At 41.9% G+C, this 22882-nt stretch overlaps 1 protein-coding gene across 1 annotated transcript in view; it reads right to left on the bottom strand.

Annotated features, from left to right (window-relative positions):
• The window catches only part of RTF1 (RTF1 homolog, Paf1/RNA polymerase II complex component), a 48145-nt gene extending 28898 nt beyond the window's left edge, over window positions 1–19247 (bottom strand). Inside the window, exons 1-2 of the mRNA XM_060096642.1 lie at window positions 19050–19247; window positions 5802–5912 (exon numbers count right to left, since the gene is read on the bottom strand). Coding sequence (XP_059952625.1) covers window positions 5802–5912; window positions 19050–19247 — 309 coding nt within the window. The remainder of the gene's footprint in view (window positions 1–5801; window positions 5913–19049) is intronic.
• Between the last annotated feature and the right edge of the window lie 3635 nt (window positions 19248–22882).

Raw genomic sequence — 22882 nt, 5'->3', positions numbered from 1 at the left:
TCTCAGGACCCAGAGTAGAAACCATTGCAGCCCAGTTACTCCTGAAACGAATTTACAGTGAAATGAAATACTTTGAGGTAAGTAGGGTTCAAGAAGAACAGCTGGGCTAGTGATAAACTATGGGACTAGAGGTTAAAAGAACTGGAATAAAGGCCCAAGCCCTCAAACTGAGACTGTTTCCTTATCTGTAAAGTAGGAATAATAATACCACCTTGACCACCTATCAGGGTAGTATGAGACTCAAAGGAGACAGAATAAAAGACGCTAAGAGCATATCAGAAACCATGAAGTTCTATATAAATGGAGGGTACTATTTTATGATGGAAAAAGGAAACCAGAACTTCTGGGAGCCTGTTTTCTTATCTGAAATAAGGGAATCTAAAAGATCTCTACGACCCCTTGGAGTTTTAAAGTTGTAGGATTCTATATGAACTGAGTGTTACACTAAATTGAAGTGTTTGTCAAAACGATTCAGTAGTCATTATTCTAGATCTTAACAGTGGCCAACAAAGAGGTGTGCGGAGAGGGCTTGGTTCCTGATTTAGGTATTTTTTCCCTGTGAAGATACTGAAGATAGAAAAGGGTCAGCAAAGTTGAAGAGTATATGCAAATGTCAGCCTAAAGAACAATGAGGAATAGCTAAGTTTTCTCTTCCCTTAAAAGAAATTATTTGTAATTAATCAGACAAAGTACAAAGGGCACTACTGTATCTTATAATCAAGCAATCAGTTATATTTAACTGGAAAACACAGAGAATCCCTATACTCAATCACAAAAACGTATAGTCTGGTTATGGAGATAAAAACAAAAGTGAAACAAATGATACCAAAAAAATGTAAAATATAATCAGTACTCCACTGCACTGTTTGGTAGGAAGTGTCAGAATTTGTCATACAGTTTAAGCAAGTGGTACATGAAAATCACTTTATTTTTCTTGTGATGAGATTTTAGGTATCTAGATAAATGAGGTGCTACTGTAATCTACATAGCCAAGAACCCAGAAGCATGCTAAAAAAAAAAAAAGAGGGACTTCCCTGGTGGAGCAGTGGTTAATCCCTGGTGGCGCAGTGGTTGAGAGCCTGCCTGCCGATGCAGGGGACACGGGTTCGTGCCCTGGTCCGGGAAGATCCCACATGCCGCGGAGCGGCTGGGCCCGTGAGCCATGGCCGCTGAGCCTGCGCATCCGGAGCCTGTGCTCCGCAACGGGAGAGGCCACAACAGTGAGAGGCCCGCGTACCACAAAAAAAAAAAAAAAAAAAGAATCTGCCTGCCAGTGCAGGGGACACGGGTTCGAGCCCAGGTCCAGGAAGATCCCACATTCTGCAGAGCAACTAAGCCCGTGCGCCACAACTACTGAGCCTGAGCTCTAGAGCCTGCAAGCCACAACTACTGCGCCTGCGAGCCACAACTACTGAAGCCCGTGTGCCACAACTACTGAAGCCCAGGCGCCTAGAGCCTGTGCTCCTCAACAAGAGATGCCACTGCAATGAGAAGCCTGCGCACTGCAACAAAGAGTAGCCCGCGTTCGCCACAACTAGATAAAGCCCGTGTGCAGCAACAAAGACCCAACACAGCCATAAATAAATACATATATACATACATAAATTTATTTTTAAAAAATGCTTATGAGAAATTCAAATAGCTATTGTTAAATTCAAGTACTAAAGCAGAGTATTCCAACCTGAACTCTATGGGGTCCCCTGGTTTCCTGACCCCAGAGCAGATCAGAGACACAGGAAGATGGAAGTAGAGCAGATTACTAGGAGATGAGAACAATGGCCACTGCTTACCTTCGGTACTGGGGGAGAAAGGAAAGATAAAAACCAGCACCACAGAGCTTGGTATTTTGGAAGTCACTATTTCACAGTATAAGAACTGTCATTCATAATCATGACTAAATCAGTTAAAAAACTATATATAATAAGATCTATCAAAAAATTTTTCAAATATAGTGGTTTTATATTTTAAACTTTCAAAAGTTTAGTTTTAGTATTGGGATAATTCATCTATATGGAACATCTTTTTCCAGAGGTATTGTGTGTATGAAAACCTTACTAAATGAATATACACACAGGAAAATATTAGCTTAGCAGTGAAGGCCTTTATCAGTATGTGCTGATTATGTATTATCTGCATGGTAAAGCAACAACAAAATGCTCTTGGGTATCTAGGCTGACTTCCTGGAAAAATTATTACTAAATGAATTTTAATTAAAAGTTGTATCTTTTTCAAAATGTTCTATTAATAAAAATATTGGAGCCAACAAGCAATAATAGTGGGAATAGGAGCGCAACTAGATCAAAGTGGGAGCGCTCAAAAGATTAAATGGGGTAAGAGAGAAAGAGAAGACGCTTCAGAAAGAAAGAAAGTAGAAAAAAATGGAATGGGGGAAAAGCAAGAAGAGGCCAAAGTCTCTGAAGAGGTAGTAAACTGGAGCGTAAAATGTATCCAGGAAGTTCTGGGAAAGAAAAAACAGGTGACAAGTGCTGAACTACACGGCTGGGCCAAATGTTTTTATTTCTCAAAAATGTTGAAAACAGGACTGTACATGAAGCTTTTTAAAATAATCATTCTCGCTCAGGCACAGGGCAATAGAACATAATTCAGCTGTTTCCTTACTTTGTCTAATGTAGTTATATTCAATTTTGAACAACAAATAAAGGGTTTTCTTGGTATCTATTGATAACATGATTTTTACTGGTAACAAGGGAAAACCTAGGCTTTATTCCTATTTCTTATCTAGGTGCAGCTATCTGTTTCCACGAGATTCACCATGTTTCTCAAAAGGACTCTGAAGTACCCGATTTAGGACTCTGTTCCTCCTAACAAATGGACTTTTTTGTTTTGGGCATTTTTTTTTTAAACTTTAAATCTCATGAATGAGCACTGCTAGCTCCCCTCCTCCCAACCCTGTTATTTTTCTTCCCGGCCACTCCTGTCTGCACCCTTGGTGGTGCTTCTATTACCAAATGCTTTCAGGGACAGGAAGTGACACCACCAAAATGCCACACCACAGCATTAGAACCTACCACTGAGGTTGTGCTTTCCAATTTCCCAGGCTTGGTCAATGTAAACCTTACAGGAAGAGTTCTACTTCTCATGTGCCTAAGATATGACTGAGAATAATTCACTCATCAAAAATAATACACAAGATATCTACTATTCTCTCCTTAATTGAACCTTTTTTTTTTTTTTTTTTTTTTTTTTTTTTTTGCCACGCCGCACAGCTTGTGGATGTTAGCTCCCTGACCAAGGACTGAACCCGGGCCCTTGGCAATGAAAGCGCAGAGTCCTAACCACTGGACCACCAAGGAATTCCCCCTAATTGGGCCTTACACTTAATAACCAATGCACCCACTTTTTTCTGGATAGGAAACTTTCATAACTTCTGTGTCCCCCTCCCCACCCCCAACAATTAACTAGGTATCTTCTTGCTCTAAAGTCAGTGTATGTCTCTCCTTAAAACAAACTACCCATTAACCTCCTAAATCGGTTGTTCCTGACTAGTTTTCTGTCCTAGCAAATCTGAGGAGAACAACATACTTCTTTCTACCTGTATTCATCATCATGAATGACAATAAACAAGAGTCACGTGGGAGGGGAAAAGGGTTGGGAGGTGTATTTGAAAAAAACTCCAGAGTAGCTTCTAGTACAAGCAGGCTCCATCTGACTGAGAACTGACATTTTAACAACCAAATTTCTAAAAGGCTAGTTCGTAGGTAACAAGGATATTAAAGCCATAGCAGAAACTAGAAAACATAGCAAATTATTTCAGTATATGGGTTTCACCTACAAAGATGTATGAATATTCATTATGAGAGAGAAAAAAAAAACAAGAGCCTCTGTCTCAAACACTGTATTCTAAGGATCTCTCAGAAGTCCCCTACCCACTCTAAAATACCTCTATGGCAGCCACAAATCTGAGTTTACAATACCACTGATTTCTCTAGTGGCTGGTAGGATTTTTTAAAAAAAGATTTTCTTAATTGTCCAAAATAATGAAGTATTTACCCTAACTTTGGGGTGCTCTGTGCTTAAGCTAGTAGCCTGGGCCAGAAAGTGATAATGCAGACCAAAAAAACAGGCTCTTTTCAGAATGGCCATGCTATAGAGACTGCTATTCCCAGTGCAGGGTGAGGAGGGACTAGAGTAGAGCTGCCAGAAGCCAGTGGGCCAGGGGGCTGGGACGGGGAGGCAGCAGCAAGAGCTCAGAACCTTGGGAGGAAAGTTACGCAAACTCTCAATCCCCACTAGACAGGGTACAGCTTGCCTGTCAGCTTTTTCTCCAGTAAGTACATAAGTAGCTGGTAGCATTCTAAGGTGAAGACTCTCAGACTTGGTTAAGTAGCTGCAAGTGACAAAGGGAATCCTAAGCTGTAAACATTTTTATGGATGCTGGATCTACCCTAGCACAAGTTTTGGGCTTCTCTAATGCTGTGGAGTTGATACATACTTTGACCTTCTGGTAGAAGCAGCTCAAAAGGATGAAGCGAATCCCTACAGCAACTGCATACTCAGGAGTGACTTAATGAAAGGAATATGGAAAACAAAATGCTCAAAGGATAGTTATTGATTGTATCTCAAGGAAGTGCAAAGACAATAAACATGTTACAGGGTATTCCAAACACAACACAGATTCAAACTTAATATCCCACAGCAGCTGACTTCTGAAACATGGAAAATGAAAGGAGTTGATGTAGGAATAGTGGGAAAGGGAATTATTTCAAGATTTTCCTATATTATCTTTGCATTTTTTTAAAATAGAAAAACAAAACAAAGCAAATTATTTCATAAAATCCACTGTTTTTCTAAGCAGATTGGGTTACTTTATCAATTTTAGAGGAATTATAGTACCTCCATGAAAAATAAACGAAACAAAAGAATAAAACTCGCACATTCACTACCTCTTGCTATCAAAGCAATTTTAGGTCTGTTGAATTATTTAAGATTAAGAGAATATCAGTACAGTCAATCAGAATGCAATCGTTCCTAATTTGCATATGCAGGGCACTGGTAAATACTGTTCTAGCTGTTAACTAAATTTCATTATAATAAAAAACATTTTTTATTTTAGAGGAACTTTAAAACAAAATACTGTCAGTGCACTGTTAAAAATATTTTCCTAGACTGCAGGGTAAGAGATTAAACAGAAAGATGATATCCAGCCTCCCCCCAGGAAATTACTAAGGGAAAAAAAGTATTTTAAATCAAATGAGGAACATGTAGGAGTGCTTCAAAGACCTTTGCCCTAATCTCTCTCTCTTCCATTAAAGTTCTGGATCTTTCAGGGCCTTGTTTGGTGGTGGGCAGCAGTTTGGGAAAGTCACCTTGGCTTAAACAATGAACAGCTGGACGTTTCTCATTAAAGGCTAATGCCACTACTCTGAGAGATGTTGATTCCATCTACCCAAAGAAAGCTTCTTACCTTGCTAAAGTATTTCTCACTAATACTTTATCAGGCATTACTGATAGACTTTCTTTTCTAACATAAAAGTGGGATTAAAAAGGTGACAAAAAATAAAAGAGATGGTGACTAACAAGTTGTGCTCCCTCTGCAAAAGGGCTGAAAATAAAAGACTAAAAATGGCCTCGAATGCACCGCAGAGGTACCCACTAGGTAACTAGCAGTACAAAGAACATCACAATGCGAGAGCTTTCCATACACAATTTTCTTTTCCCAAGAAGTTCTCATAGATCTTAGGCAGGAAGGTCTCAGTTTAAGGAAAAGAGGCTGCCAGGAGTCACCAACTCAGGACCCTCAAACACTCATTAGTCCCAGAGGCCTAGCCCTCCACACCCACCTCATCATCACTGTTAGACGTCTCCGAGTCTGAGGAGGCTGCAGGCTGACTAACAGGCGGCTCCTTCTCTTCAGAGTCACTTCGTTTCCGCTTTGCCAGGGACAAGAGCTCCTGAGAGGGCAAAAGTAGCCATGTGAGTTTTGTTCACAGAGAAAATATATCCAAAAATAATAAAATGCCCACCTTCTCTAGATCTCTTCTACTTCTCTGTGGTTTCACTTGAAGAACATCATCAATGGGAACTTTGGTCACATGAACAGACCAACTGCCAGCACTCCTAAGTGCTAAAGAAATGCTTTCAAAGTCTGGAATTCCCTGGCTGTTCAGTGGTTAGGACTCTGATCTTTCATTGTAGGGGGCCCGGGTTCGATCCCTGGTCAGGGAACGAGGATCCCACAAGCTGCACGGCACAGCCAAAAAAAATCTGTTCCCTCACTCGTAATGGGAAATGTATGTCTGAGATGGAAAAGTGACTAGAAAACTAAACTGGAGGCTACCCCCGAATTTCCTCTGTAAGTTACAGAAGTACTGATTCTCAGCAATTGATATGATAAGAACCATGTCTACAAAGGTAATTTGCTCCTTGTTCTTATTGGTATAGCTAATACTCTGAGCACCCTCTTATTATATATAATTCATGGTAAAATTGGCATTTGTGGGGCTGTTCTGAATAAGCTGACAAACTACAAATTTCTGAGGTCATTTTTTATTTTGGATGCCTAAACCAGGAAAAAAAAAAAAGTATATTTCTGGTGCTGAACCCAGGGTCAAGCAGTAAGTATGCTGGCCTCTACATGGGAATCCCAATTTGACAACCCCAATATTCCCATTCACCACCTCTGCCTTGTCCTGGTGATTTAAGGGAGCTTAAAGGAGAAGAGATACGCCATTTAGTAAGACATGGCTACAACCAGGATTTGCTCTCTCACATGGTTTCCCGCTCCTGCTACTTCTCCCCAACTCAGTCCAGTCACTCAAAAACACAACAAAAGGATACTCACTCTGATTCTTGCTTTCTGCTAATATCAATACCAGCCCAAAATTATATTGTACTTACTAGATGCCAGGTACTTTTCTAAGCATCTAACATTTAATCTTCACAACCGCCTTAAGGTAAGTATTGTTATCTTCCCCATTTAAAGATAAAGAAACTAAGGAGCAGGAGAGGTTAAGTAACTCACCCAAGGTAATACAGCTAGTACATGAGAGAACCAGGATTCAAACGAGGGCAGATAAAATCCTAGCTCCTATTTCAATCATGGTTTACATTTTCCCCTTGGGCCAAAAGAGAGAAAAATATAACTAATAAATACTAGTAGTATTATTCCTTGATGATGTTGGTGCTATACAATTATAGGTTAAGTGCCAAGACAAATTTTTTAAAAACAGACTGCTATAAAATATGTTTTCTTCTTCCAGTCTCTTTCTATTTTAGGAGTATACCCTCCTTGGCCAGAATGAGAAAATGACCTTCTCAGATTAACAGCTGACACCATCTCTTCTTCATAAGCAGTAACGAAATGTTACTCTTCTCATCTCTTTAGACAGAGCTAGCATGCTAACTTCCTGAAAAGACTTCAGATCATAAGAACACTCTACTTTTTCCACATCAAAACGGTAACTGCTATTGACCAAATGCAAATTACAGCAATGTTTGTGTGTTTACAGTCTTTTAAAAACTTGAGGGTGTAATTTACATACAGTACCTTTTATCCTTTCTTATGGATGGTTCTATGAGTTTGACAAATACATACAGTTGAACCACTCACACAATCAAGATATAGGACAGTTCCATCATCCCCCCAAATTTTGCTGTAATTTGCACTGGTCAATAGTAGTTACCATTTTGGTATGAAAAAGTAGAGTGTTTATGATCTGAAGCCTTTTCAGGAAGTAAGTGCTCTTCATCTCTCTCCCTCCATCCCCTGGCAATCACATACCTGTTTTCTGTCTCTACAGATCTGCCTATGGTAAAATATCACATAAATGGAATCATATAGTGTGTAGTCCTTTGAATTTGGTTTCCTTACTTAGCATAATGCATTTGAGATTGGAAAGGTATCAGCAGTTTGTTTCTTTTTATTGTAAAGTAGTATTCCATTGTGTGGACACACCACACTTTATCCATATGCCAGTTGAAAAACATTTGGGTTGTTTCCATCTTGGGGCAGTTATTTGTTCATGTACAGGTTTTTGTGTAAACATTAGTTTTTATTTCACTTGGATAAATACCTAGGAGTGGTACTGCTGGGTTATATGGTGATTTGTGTACGACCTTTACTATTATCTTTTTTCCACATTACCTTCATGCAAATTTATAAAAATTAAAAAGACTTCTGGTAGGTAGTGTACTTCCTGACCCTTTGAGGTTCACAAATGCACTAGAATTCTGTTTTAATACCAACTCATTATAACAGGGACTTGGATATGCTAGCAATCAAATCCTTTCCTGAAACAAGCAGTAGATATATTATAAGCAGTAGATATCCATTAAAAGTAACTAAAGTGTTAATGTGTTAGTATCGCCTTCCTGTTAAAGAGATTCCACTTTATACTAAAAACGTAAAAAATATCTCTCCATCAGCAAACAACTGCATCTGACAGGCACAGTCCTTCTTCTTCTACTACATTAAATACCATATTAACAATAGTATAGAGACAGCAAAGACGTTCTTCTTAAAAAATGTGAAAGATACCCTTTCCACAAGCTGAGAATTGTATAGGAAGTTACTGGGGGAACTCATGGCAAGGCTACTCTTCACAGTTAAGTCCTTTATATTCTTTTTTTTTAAATAAATAAAATTATCTATTTATTATTTTTGGCTGTGTTGGGTCTTCATTGCTGTGTGTGGGCTTTCTCTAGCTGCCGCGAGCAGGGGCTGCTCTTCCTTGTGGTACACGGGCTTCTCATTGAAGTGGCTTCTCTTGTTGCGCAGCACGGGCTCTAGGCACGCGGGCTTCAGTAGTTGCGGCTCGCGGGCTCTAGAGCGCAGCCTCAGTAGCTGTGGCGCAAAGGCTTAGTTGCTCCGTGGCATGTGGGACCTTCTCGGACCAGGGCTTGAACCCGTGTCCCCTGCACTGGCAGGCGGATTCTTAACCACTGTGCCACCAGGGAAGCCCAAGTCCTTTATATTCTGAGGGCTCATAAATACAGCTGGACACACTAATGTGCAACAGAAAGGTCTTGCCAACACTCCACACATGAAGAGATGATCAGATTTGTTACCTGTAGTGGTTGATTTATCCAGCACCAATACTCAAAAAAGCCAGTCTAAAACTGATTCATGCACAGGGCGTAGGTCCTTCTGCAGCTCTCTCCTGCTAGCCCTCTTCACTGTGCCACACTGGTTGAGATGACTGTGTGTCCAGTGGTTCTCTCTCACCATCCTCCCTGTATTTCATCACATCCAGTGAAAACCTCCCCTACTTATCTCAGCATTCCTCTAGGATGGAATGGCTTTGTGGGGTGCCCACATGGTTTATCAAACTTAAGCTGAATTAAAGATCTGCTGAGAGTAATGCCAATGCCTAACACACTATAGGTATGACTGTGTAGGATGCCACATCTGGCTTCTAGAGCAGTTTCATTAACATTGCTTGAAAACCATATTTAACAATAAACTAGACAGCCAAATTGCAAGTCTAATTGCACTAAGGTAATATTTATTAAAATAGTATTATTCTGGTTAAAATTAGAATTCTAATCCATCAATATGTGAAGACTCATAAACCTTAGGATTTAATTCCCCCACCCCATCATTCACAGTGTATTTTTGCAATGCCATGTCGGGATCAATCTGTAATAAAGCAACTTATTTAAAGGAAATTACTTACTTAAAAGGAAATTAAATCTCATCTCTTTAATCAAGCCTCCCATGATCACACAAAAGTGGGATACAGATTCTGCACCCCAGAAAAGGAGAATAAAAGCCCAAATGAATAAACCTCAGAGGTTTTTTTATAGCTAATTAGCATGCTGAACTCTTTTTCACATATTCATTCCACAAATACAACTAATGCAAGTGATTACTACCATCTAGGGTGACCAAATATCTTGGTTTGCTTAGGACTGTCCTGGTTTTAGCACTGAAAGTCCTGAATTCTGGGAAACTCAGTTCCTGGCAAGCGGGACAGATAGTTCCCCTGCTACCAGCACCTACTATATACCAAGCTGTGGGTAGAAAGCCAGGAATAGGAGATACATGGTCCTTGACCTCACAGAATTTAAAATCAAGTAATGGGGTGTATGTATAACTGATTCACTTTGCTGTACTAACCTGAAACTAACACATTGTAAATCAATTATACTCCAATAAAAATTTAAAAATAAATAAATAAAGTCAAGAGAGGGAGACAGACAATAAACAGGTAAAGAAACAAGTATATTTAGTGATAAGTGCTAAGAAGGAAGTGAATCAAAGTGAGTGGGGAACCTATCTGCAATAGGGTGATTGGGGGAAGGCTTCTCTGAGGCAATGGTATTTAGGCTGAGACTAGAAATGGGGGGAAGACACAGGGGTGCAGTCTTCTGGATAGAAGTCTTCAGATAGAATAGATAAGGCCCTGGACTTCTCTAGTGGTTAAGAGTCCACCTGCCAATGCAGGAGACATGGGTTCGATCCCTGGTCCGGGAAGATCCCACATGCCGCGGAGCAACTAAGCCCGCGAGCCACAACTACTGAGCCTGTGCTCTAGAGCCCGTGAGCCACAACTACTGATCCCGCATGCCGCTACTGAAGCCTGCGTGCCTAGAGCCCACGCTCCACAAAAGAAGCCACCACAATCAGAAGCCCACGCACCGCAAGGAAGAGTAGCCCTCGCTCGCCGCAACTAGAGAAAGCCCTCATGCAGCAATGAAGACCCAACACAGCCAAAAATAAATACATAAATAAATAAATTTATATATTAAAAAAAGAATAGATAAGGCCCTGAAATTGGCAATAGCTTGGCTTAACCAAAGAACTAAAAGGGAACCAGGGTGACTAGAGCTTCATAGGCAAGGGGACAGGGGGTGGGGGGTGGTGATGGAATGAGGCAGGTTAAAGGTAAGAAGAAACCACATCATTCCCAGGTTTATACAGCAGGATCAGGAAAATGAATTTTACTTGAAGGCAGTGGGGAGCCATCAAATGGTTTTAAGCAGGGAAGTAACCATACTCTGAGGGTTTTTAAAATAGCACTCTGACTGACAGAGGAACAGATTACAGGGCCAGGGAGGAAGTGCGGAGAGGAGTCCACAGCAGGGTCATCAGAGTAGATGGTGACCTGGACAAGGTAAGAAGCCACAGGGACAGAGAGAAGTGGGAGGACTTGAGAGAAGCTAAGAAAAGAGTAGTAATTCATAGAGGTTTAAATCTGAGACATTATTTTCTATTATTTCTTTCATATCAAAATTTTTGATTGAAGAACATCATTCCAACAGTGGACACTGGTTATTTTTCAGGAGTAAGGAACAGAGCCATTGCGTGCATATACATTTGTGGAACAGGGAGGTATTTTTGTTTCGCTGGAACTGTTTCAACAAGTATGTACTATTTTTATCATTAAAAAAAAAACAAAAGAAAACAAACCAAAACAATGAACATACACACGAAAACCCTTCTGAAGTAGTAATTCCAAAGTGACAGTGTAACATTCCTTTACATTTCACATGACTGGCATGAAATGTGGCAACTTCCCTTTCCAATTTCTAGCAAAGTGATTATAATTATAGATAAAATACTGAGCTACATAAATGCCCACAATGTCATAGAATTGATAAAATAAAACCAGTTTTCAACACATTCAAAATAAAACGTACATTAAAATGTTTTTTTAAATTCTACTACTGTTACTTGTTTCTACTTGGATCCCTCTTCTAATACACTTTCCAACTAATGCACTTTCCATGCCTTATAGAACAGGTATCAGTATTACAGCAGAGGGGCTAAAGCAAGAACTCCCAATCTTACAGTGTCCCTTTACCTCCAAGTAATACTACTATAATCAGAAAAGTTAGAATCTAACTTTCTACCGTGGATATGTCAAGCAGCATTTGCTTATTCAACAAAGATTTATTAATTGTCTACTCTGTGTCAGGCAGGCATTATTTTCAACTATGTACTTAAATGTCTCCACTTGAGTATCTCATAGACAACTTTAATCTCTACACATACAAGACTGAACACATGCTCTTCACCTTTAAACCTGATCTTCCTCCAGGGTTCCCCATCTCATGCCAGAATCTCCTCTTCCTCACCCCTAACATCCAACCAGTCATCAAATCCACTCAGTTTTATAGCTTGAATATTATGTCCAATTAATCCACTTTCTGTCATCTCTATAACTACACCAGTCCAAGTCAGGCATTCATTCAACAAATACTGACAAGGTATATGCTGCAGGCCAGGCACTGTTCTAGATGCAGGGATACTACACTGAACAAACAGCCTTGCCCTCTTGGAGCTTCCATTCTAGTGGAACTTATGCTCTCCACCATCTCTCACCTGGACTCCCTTATCTGCCATCTAACTAGTGTCCCTTCTCCAGATTACTCTCCACATAGCAGCCTGGGAAAACTTTTCAAAAGACAAGTTGGAACACCTCTTTCAGCTTAAAGTCCTTCGGTGGTTTCTCATTACCCTCAGAATAAAGTCCACAGTCCTTACTATTGCCAACCTGGACCTGCCAGTGGCTTAAACATCTTTTTAACCCCGCCCACAGAAAGATAAATTATACCTTATGACCCAGTATGTACATACATGCATATATGTGAAACACAAGTTTTATGAAACAATACTTATCTTTACTAGGTCTGACATATGATTTTTTTTTCTATTTGATTCAATTTCGTTTTTATTTTTAACACTGGCTGTGATTCACTAAACTGGCTTTTCCATCCTCAAAGGGTCCAAACAGACTACTTCTGCAGCTTCATTTGTACCACTCTCCCTCCAACTAGTGATGTCCCAGTTACTCTGATTCCTTCAGTTTCATGAGGGTGCTAGGTCCGTCCTGCCTCAATGCTTTTGTACATTTTGGTCCCTCAACCATGAACACTCACACGTCCCTGTACTCTTCAGTCTCCTATCTCCTTATCCCTAACCCATATTCCAGATCTCAGTTTAAATGTCACTCCCATCAGGCGAGCATAGAGTCCCTGGTCAAACTCTCACAGCATCCTTCCTCTTCCTTCATAGCCTGTAACGCAAGTGTAAGGAAATGATTCTCTGAGCAATGCCTGACCCTGTCCCTCCCTTTGCCCCCCATCCCCTAAGCTCCTTGAGGGTAGAGACTGCTTTGATTTTGTTCACCCAATAGCCCTATTGCCTCGCACTGTCTAACACATTTGTTGAAAGATTAAAAAAAACAAAAAAACAATCTTTGCCCTTGGGGAACTTATGGTCTAGGGAGCAAATAAGTACATCAAGAGAACCAGTGTTGAAAGATAGGTTTTGAATTTTTCCTGAAAGCCTCTCTGTTAAAGCTCCCATGGGACTCAATTTTCCCTGCACTACTTCTAAAAGAAAATCAAGTGAAATTGGCAGATGAGTTACATCAGGCTAGATGCAACATTATGACACAAATTTAAAACTTCACAAGTTAACCCCAACACTTCTCACAAGTTCATCCTAGACTTCCAACTCTGCTCTAATGTAAAAAGACTTTATCAATGAGAAGCACAACTTTTATTTTTTATTTTTTTAACATCTTTATTGAAGTATAATTGCTTTATAATGGTGTGTTAGTTTCTGCTTTATAACAAAGTGAATCAGCTATACATACACATGTATCCCCATATCTCCTCCCTCTTGCGTCTCCCTCCCACCCTCCGTATCCCACCCATCTAGGTGGTCACAAAGCACCGAGCTGACCTCCCTGTGCTATGCGGCTGCTTCCCACTAGCTATCTATTTTACGTTTGGTAGTGTATATATGTCCATGCCACTCTCTCACTTCGTCCCAACTTACCCTTCCCCCCTCAAGTCCATTCTCTACGTCTGCATCTTTATTCCTGTCCTGCCCCCAGGTTCTTCAGAACCTTTTTTTTTTTTTTTTAGATTCCATATATATGTGTTAGCATACGGTATTTGTTTTCCTCATTCTAACTTACTTCACTCTGTATGTCAGTCTCTAGGTCCATCCATCTCACTACAAATAACACAATTTCGTTTCTTTTTATGGCCGAGTAATATTCCATTGTATATATATGCCACATCTTTATCCATTCATCTGCCAATGGACACTTGGGTGAGAAGCACAACTTTTAAACTTCCCACCTTTTATAGGGAAGGTTTATGGAAGGATACTTTATAACAATGCTATTTGTAACACATAATGTCTAAAAATAACTCCTAGAAAATACTTAGGGGCCTATTGTTTCAAAAAATTTTTAATTTATGGTTACTTCAAGTAGCATGAGCAGAGAAAGAGAGGACAGGACAACACAATCCCCATTTTAAATAAGGATGGAAATTATGAAATAAAGCATCCCAGTATGCATGTAGCTTTTTTTTCCTTGAAAACGGCAGAGTAAAGTTCTTATAAATACTGAGTTGTATTGATCTGAATAGATAACTCTGATTCCTTTATTATCTTGGATGCTTTTCATGTTATAGGACCCACTGCATAGATATTATTCCATAAAGAGTGCACATGTTATCTCCGTGGAGGTACGTGGTGGGGTAAAAAAGCCTAGGTTTGGCTCAAATTCTGTTATTTTTTTTTCCAAGAAGCACCAAAAGCAAGTATCTCCATGATTTGCAATTCTGAAATGTTGAAGAAAGGGTGTGGCCAACATAAAAAAGTAAGGTCACTAGCAGGTCATATGTTAAAATAAATCCTTCAAATTCTCAAAGGTCTGAGATTTTAAAACTTTTGAAAGTTACAACAAATTTTAAAGGACTCCGATTCAGTTACTACATACCTCTTCCCACCAAGAAGAAGGAAGGGAAAAAAGAAACAGGCCTCAAAAAAAAATCATCCCAACAATTCAAACAGCTTCAGGGATTTAGAAAAACCAGCAGCTTTGCCACTTTGAACATCTCTGTTAAGTTCTTTTGGTTATATGTGCACACACTATGGCTGAGACAGGAAGCTATTTCTCTCCCAAACTACTTACAGTGTCTTACTAAAAGATTAACTTGCATACAGACAGTGGTCTCAGTGTTTAACACAAATAAGTACCTGGGCTGTACCTGGTAAAAATGCAGAGGAGAGAGTCCCCAGAGAGTCTGATTCAGTAGGTCTGGGATGGGAGCCCCTGCAAAGTACCTCTTAAACAAGCAACCCAAGCAGTTTCTGACACACATGTTCCTCCTCTCACCACCAGGAAAAGCCAATGTAGAAGGCTAAGGACTAATTTGGAGGTAATATTTCTGACATAATGGCTTAGATTCCCACTTGGAATACTCAGAGACAAAGGATCTCCTTATTAACTGTGCTCCACTCTCACACTTGACACTCAGAGATTTGTCATGGTTTGTTCTTTTCCATTAGACAGCAAATACAATGTTACACCCCCCAACGAAGACCCAGAACTTAGATGGAGCAGTCCAAGGCATCTTGGTGAGGAAAGGTCCAGAATGCATTAATTTTGTTCAGAGGAGTCCTAAAGACCCCAAAACTAGGCTGACTTTGTACTTCTGCTAAAGATCTCTGGGAGATCTTCTAGACAGCATAGATCTTTTTGATTCCTCTGAGAGCCTCGCACAGTGCAAAACATATAGAGAAGGCACTAGTGCCTGTTAGGATGCGCAGGAAAAGGGAATTTTGATCTGGTTCCCATCTGATAAAAGAACTCCAATGAGTAGTTGAAAAGGAGGAAGTTGAAATTGCTGTTAAAATGCATTAGGTATTACTTACAAATTTTATGCTAATTTCTTTTCACAAATAGATAAAGTTGGGTTTAAAGTTGCAATCCCTCCAGTTCCCACTTTGGAAAAGCTTTCTGTGGATCACAAAAATCTCTCTACTACAAAAGGAAGCTCTCAACTCATTTCATATGTCAGACTTCTGTGGAAAATCACCAAAGACAGAATAATTTACAGCTTAGTTCATGCATCATCAGAACAGGTGACTTAAGAGTGCTTCACCAAGGAAGTCCCCCAAATAATTTTTTAAACTAATGTATCAATTTTCTCTAAACTATTCAATATACTTTACAAACATGAACTCTAGCAACACAGAAAATGGCTATGAAACATCATTTTCATTTTGCAATATTAAAACAGATTAAGTTAGTATAGTGGAAAGAGTATAGGCCTTGTAGTTGTACAGATTTGGGTTGAAATGCCACTAACAAGTTGTGTGAATTTAGATAAGTTACATCTTCAACCTCCATTTTCCTCATATCTAAAATGGGGAAGGGGCTTCCCTGGTGGCGCAGTGGTTAAGAATCCACCGGAGGATGCAGGGGACATGGGTTCAATCCCTGGCCCGGGAAGATCCCACATGCTGCGGAGCAACTAAGCCCATGTGCCACAACTACTGAGTCTGCGCTCTAGAGCCCGTAAGCCACAACTACTGAGCCCACGTGCCACAACTACTGAAGCCCGCGCGCCTAGAGCCCATGCTCCACAACAAGAGAAGCCACTGCAATGAGAAGTCCATGCAGCACAACGAAGAGTAGCCCCTGCTCGCCACAACTAGAGAAAGCCCGCACGCAGCAAAAGACCCAACGCGGCCAAAAATAAATTTAAAAAATAAATAAATAAAATAAAGTGGGGAAAATGGTACCAACTTCACCATAATTTGAAAACCTGACAATATAAATAAAGCACTTAATTGAGGTGACTGGTTCATCCCAGGCCCTATGTAAATGGTAGCTAATGTTATCATCAGAAATATCTATATTTCTAGATTAGAAAATAGTTTTTTAAAAAAAGTTCTAATCCTCCTAAGTGCCAGTCTAAAATTATCAACAAACTTTTAGAGTCAAGGATATATTTTTTAGGACTTCCCTGATGGTGCAGTGGTTAAGAATCTGCCTGCCAATGCAGGAGACACGGGTTTGAGCCCTCATGCTGTGGAGCAACTCGGCCCACGCACCGCAACTACTGACCCTGTGCTCTAGAGCCCGCAAGCCACAACTACTGAAGCCCGCGTGCCTAGAGCCCGGGCTCCCCAACAAAGAGAAGCCACCGCGATGAGAAACCCACGCACTGCAACAAAGAGTAGCTCCCACTCGCCACAACTAGAGAAAAGCCTGCGCACAGCAATGAAGACCCAATGCAGCCCAAAATAAATAAATAATAAATTAATTTAAAAAATAAATTTAAAAAATATTTTTATAAATTTCAGGAGTCTTTCGGGTGAGAACATTTTCAATTTATCTTTTACTTCCTATCCCATAACAAGGTGTCTATCCCTTTGATACTTCTCCACAGGCCCCACTACTCCCCACCTCCCACCTCCATACCACCATTTTCAAATCAGCCTTCTTTTCTTCAACACATCTTCAGTCCCTCTTTCTTAAAGTCCTCCTCTTTCATGCCCTAATATTTAATTTCTGAGACCTCTGACCTAATACAAAGGACTCCCAAGAAGTCATTTATAGAAATGCTTTAGTTTCTAAGTGCTTGTACCAACATTAATTCTTTTTTAAAAAAATGAATTTATTTATTTTATTTATTGATTTTTGGCTGTGTTGGGTCTTCGTTGCTGTGCGCGGGCTTTCTCTAGTTGCCACGAGCAACGGCTACTCTTTGTTATGGTGCGCGGGCTTCTCATTGCGGTGTCATCTCTTGTTGCGGAGCACGGGTTCTAGGCGCGCGGGCTTCAGTAGTGGCGGCTCGCGGGCTCTAGAGCGCGGGCTCAGTAGTTGTGGCTAACGGACTTAGTTTCTCGGTGGCATGCGGGATCTTCCCGGACCAGGGATCAAACCCCTGTCCCCTGCATTGGCAGGCGGATTCTTAACCACCGAGCCACCAGGGAAGCCCCCAACATTAATTCTTACAAATACTTAATCCTTATTTATTTATTTATTTATTTATTTTGCGGTACGCGGGCCTCTCACTGTTGTGGCCTCTCGCGTTGCGGAGCACAGGCTCCGGACGCGCAGGCTCAGCGGCCATGGCTCACCGGCCTAGCCACTCCGCGGCATGTGGGATCTTCCCGGACTGGGGCACGAACCCGTGTCCCCTGCATCGGCAGGTGGACTCTCAACCACTGCGCCACCAGGGAAGCCCAATCCTTTATAATAACTCAATCAGATACACTAGGCTGATGTTTTATCTAGACTTTACTGTTATGGCCCAAGATACATAGCTAGAAAACAGCATAGCCCAGCCTAGAACTCAAAAAATTCAGATTCTAAGTTCAGTACTCTCTCTACTCAACTTATAGAACTATTATCTCTTGCATATTCTTTATATCATTTGTTCACAAAATGTGGGGGGAAACCCTCTTTGTATCTTCTGGTATCACTAGAGCACTGCTACAAAGGACAGCTTCCTCCCTACAGTATTTTCTAGAGTATATAACAGTTCAAGCAACCCCAAGACAGTGAGACCAAAAGTTAGTTTCAATGTCTCCTGCACATCTTTCAAGTAGAAAGAATTCTGGGATGCTGCATGAAAAGGGCCAAGAGGCCCCGCCACAGTCTCTCCATGACGCCCTAGATATTTCTCCACTTATGCCCTCTTTCCTCCTCCCATGAGCTGTCTTGGGTCTGACATCTCAACAGAGACCCTTCTCAAACACAAACGACCCTAGCTGCCAAACAGATTCGTGCCCACAGCTACGTATTCCTCGCCCAGCACGACAGAGGTTCCCCTCCTCTCTGTTCACACCCTTGTCTGAAAAACTTCATCTTCCAGAGCTTGCACCTTCTCGGCCTCCCTCCCCCCCCCACCGCCCCACGATCACCCTTGCACCTCCTCCAAAACCTCCCAGTCTCCCGGGTTGGCGGGCGATACTTCCTATCTCTCCGTGCCCGGATCGCCTGGCCTGCAGCCTGCCGCCCCGATCTGGCCCTGGCAGACCAAGGACCCCTCCAGTCCCCCGAGCCCGAGGCCCACCAGCCTGGCCCCTGCCCCGCCTCCCCGCCCAAGGCGCCAAGTCCTCGGGGCTCTGTCTTCAGGCCCCGGCCAGACTCCAAGGGCCGCGGGCACTGTGGGGAGAGCAGAAAGGGGCGGCAGCGGGAGTTCAGGACACGAGGCAGGCCGGGCGCTCCGGCCAGGAGGCCCGGGGCCCGACCGGTTACCGACTACCGTGGCCGGGACTCAGCTCTCCCGCTCCGCTGGCCCGCGCCTCCGCGGCCTGCCCTCACCTGATCCAGGTTCTCGTCGCTGCCGCTGTCTTCCGTGTCTGAGTCGATCACAACGCGGCCTTTCCGCTTCTTCACCATCGTGGTCCCCCGGCTCCCACGCCGGACGCCGCCCGGACTCCCCTCTTGCCCGCCTGCCAGTGGGACCGCCACTGCCGCCGCCGTCGCCGCTGCTCGACCCACACAAAGGCGACCGCGCATGCGCGCTCCGCTCCGCCCCTGGCCCCGCCCCCTGCTCGTCGCACGCCGTTCGCCGGCGCCCAGAGCCCCGCCCCACCCCGCCCCCGACGCAGCGTGGGAGGCGGGGGCACCGGGTTGGGTTCCGGGCTCTGGACCGCCGTTCCGTAACCAGCGCTGCCCGCTGGAAGATTTGGGTGTGTCTCTCCTGCGGGGCTGAAGCTTTACGTGCTGCCTACCTCTCGTGGACTGGAGCGGCAAGCATCTGGGTCCGCTCTAAGGAGCCTTTCAACTGTCCGACACTGATGGAGTGTCGAGGGCACCGTCAGGGCTGTCCGCCTGGGAGACACGAATCGGCTGGACCACGCTGAGGGCACCTGTCGTGGGATGAAGCCTTCCTACCTGGGCTGTGCGAGTGACAACTGAGCTGGGGTGTGGAGGATGCATCTGATTTACCCAGAAAAAGAGTAGCGGAAAGGGTGTTCCAAGCAAAGAACCTCTTGGTCAGAGACCTAGCGATAATAGAAAAAGTTGGGCTCAGGGAACTGAAAGTTCATTATGGCCGAACAGAGTGTATGGTGTGTGGGGATGAGGCTGCGGAGGGACCCAGCGGCCAAATCATTCAGACCTAATAAACTCTTAGGAAGTTTGAACTTTGGTATTGAAAGATTCTAAACTGAAGAACGGCATTATCAGATTCGTGTTTTTAAAAAATTACTCTGGCTGCAGTGTGGCGAATGGATTAAAAAAGAAGGATACTAAGGCAGGGAAACCACAGAGGCTATTGATTGCATTTTGGCAAAAGATGATGATGCCCTCAAGTAAGGAAGAAGCAGTGGAATTGGAGAGAAGTGGATGGATTCTGGATAATTTGGAAGGTAGCATTACCAGGACTTGAAGATTAGTTGGGAGAGGGAAAAGGTGACGTTCCAAATACAAATGATGCTCAGGTTCTGGCTTAGGAAGCTGATGGTTCCTTCATGGAGATAAGGAACACAAGTGGAGAGGAGGTTGGGGAGACTGGAGGGTGCAGGAAATCAGTTTTATGCCTGTTGAGGTCAGCTGATAAAAACAAATTCAGAAGTGACTTCTTTGTGGGATTTGGAATATAAGGTAGGGAGCGTCAGCAATAATAATTTGAAACTGTTCTCAAAAGTTTTTGGAGTCCATTAATTCTTTCTTCTGGTAGTGAACTTGAGAGCTAGACTTCAGTCTTCCCTGAGCTGTTATTGGGCAGAGGCAGGCTGATGAGTTCTTGCTGTCTGGTTTCCCTTTTCCTTTCCCCTTTACTGTCTATATTTTATTTTCTCCAGCAAGTTTGTATCACAAATGTGCATGCTTTAAAATAATAATAAAAGAAGATATAACATACACAGAGAAATCCCTGGAACTAAACACATACCTACATGTCAAGTTTGCTGCCAGTTAACTTGAAAAGGGTTCAGTATTAAGGTAGAGAAGACAACCTAAAATAAGGCTCAACTATCTCTTTACTCCAAAAGATTTTTTTCCTAAGAGAAGTCCCCTAGACCTCTCTCCCCCAGCATACCCTTGGAACTGAGCCCATGGCCAAGATGACCCAAAATGACCAGGTCATCTCCCTTGCTTCTAGCTACCCCAAAGGCTGGTGCCCTTCTCTGAGGACCCTCTCTAAATGTGTGAATAAAAGAAAGTCATAATATAGTCAGTGACCCCTGACTGCAATGAAGAAAGATAGGTTCTTTATTTGAGTGAAATCTATTGATTTTGATCTTTCTGCAAGGGGTCTTCTAATGCATCATGGACTGGAGTTAGTCCATACTGAGACTAAACTGAAATGAATGAATTAACATTCTGTACTCTAAATTTCCTCTTGAGTTGGCTTCCCAAGGAACACAACCTGTGAAAGTTTCCCCTTGTAAAATGAGGATAATGATAATATCTGCCTTTTTGGGTTATAATAAGGTATAAATTAGTTAACACAGTTAAAAAAGTGCTTAGAATACTTCCTGGTAAAGAGTAAGCACTCAGTAAATGTCAGGTATCATTGTTATAGTTGGAGAGGCAGATTACAGTAGAGTGGGAAGGGGCTGGAGGAAGAGTGTTGGAGATTTTTATTTTTTAATTTGTACACGTTGGTGTTGTGTGAACTTATTACACTGAATATGAATTTTTCATCATAATTTTAAAATGTTTTTTGGGGGAATAGAATAATTTTTAAATTATAAAAATGATTTCTACTTTTTATAAATAAATTTAAGGGCAGAACATAAAGGAATAAAAAAATCTATGTAAAATTCTCCCATCCCAAGATATCCATCCACTCTTTATCAAAACAAACAAAATTGTTTGCATGTGTATATATTTGTTCAACATGTATTTATCAAGCACCTACTGTATGCCTGAGCTCAGGCACTGAGCTAGATGCTGAATAAGACGAAAAAGTCACCAAGACAAGATCCCTGCTCTCAAGAGATTACATTTATTCACACATACACATTGCAAAAGACATGCACATTTAAAGTGCTGTGAGGATCCCTTTTCATGCAGACCACCCCAAAGGACAAAAGAGATATTTTTAACATCTGTTGTTTTTGAGAAAATGCAAAATGACAAAAATTACTATGCATTCCTAATCCCCAATGTGATGGTGTAAAGAGGTGGGGCCTTTGGGAAGTGATTAGGTTATAAGTGTGGAACCCTCATTAATGAGCTTAGTGCCCTATCAAAGAGACCCCAGAGAGCTTTCCCACCACTTCTGCCGTGTGAGGACACTGCAAAAAGACAGCAGTCTGCACCCAGAGAGGGTCTTCATCAGAACCCAAACATGCTGACAACCTGATCTTAGACTTCCAGCCTCCAAAACTATGAGAAATAAATTTCTGTTGTTTATATGCCAAAAAATTACTATGTATTCATTAACTATTTTAAATTAACTTGTATTCTGTTCCTTACAACTATATCTAAAAATATATTTGAATATAGTAATACATGTATGTATGTGAACTTTGAGAGAAGGACTCGGAAATCATTACTGTATGTATTTGCCATGGTGTTGCAGGGTCCTCCTTTTGGTGACCTGACCATCTCTTAATGAATTCAGGGTCTGAAAATTGACCCAGATCTGAAAGTGGGCAAAGGATGATCACTTTCCATTGGGGCAACTGCCCTCAGCCCCCTGATCACCCAACCTTAATTTCTTCTGATTGAAAATTGAGGAGTACCCTTGTTGTCTGCCTATCTGTTTTGCCCTTCGGGATGTTATATTCTGTTAAACATCTCCATAATTCTCTGAGGCTCAGGCTTCTGTGGCTGTCATTCTGACCTTTCCGCTCATTATAATAATTGCATCTACCTGGCTTCTGGCAGTTAAGTGTTGCCACCTGGCCTCTTGTTTCAAGACCCTATTGCCCCCTTGCTGTTAGTTAGCCCAGTTTTCTAACAGCCTCTCATACTGTCAGTCCTGGCCCAAATAGGAACCACCACTGAACTTTTAGTGATGCTGTTGCACCTCTTACCGTCATATTCCTTGTGGCCTTGGTGAATGCAGTATCCTCTTTGGTGTTCCCACAGAAAATAATCAGTCTGTGGGATTTCTGACCTTGTATAGTACATCCACCTCATGCTGACTTCTCTGAGTTTTTTAAATCTCTTCCTACACCATCTGTTTTAGCAGCTCT

The sequence above is a fragment of the Mesoplodon densirostris genome, chromosome 4 (genome assembly GCF_025265405.1).
Source record: "Mesoplodon densirostris isolate mMesDen1 chromosome 4, mMesDen1 primary haplotype, whole genome shotgun sequence".
In the NCBI taxonomy this organism is placed as follows: domain Eukaryota; kingdom Metazoa; phylum Chordata; class Mammalia; order Artiodactyla; family Ziphiidae; genus Mesoplodon; species Mesoplodon densirostris.
This window is presented reverse-complemented; position numbering and strand designations above follow the sequence as displayed.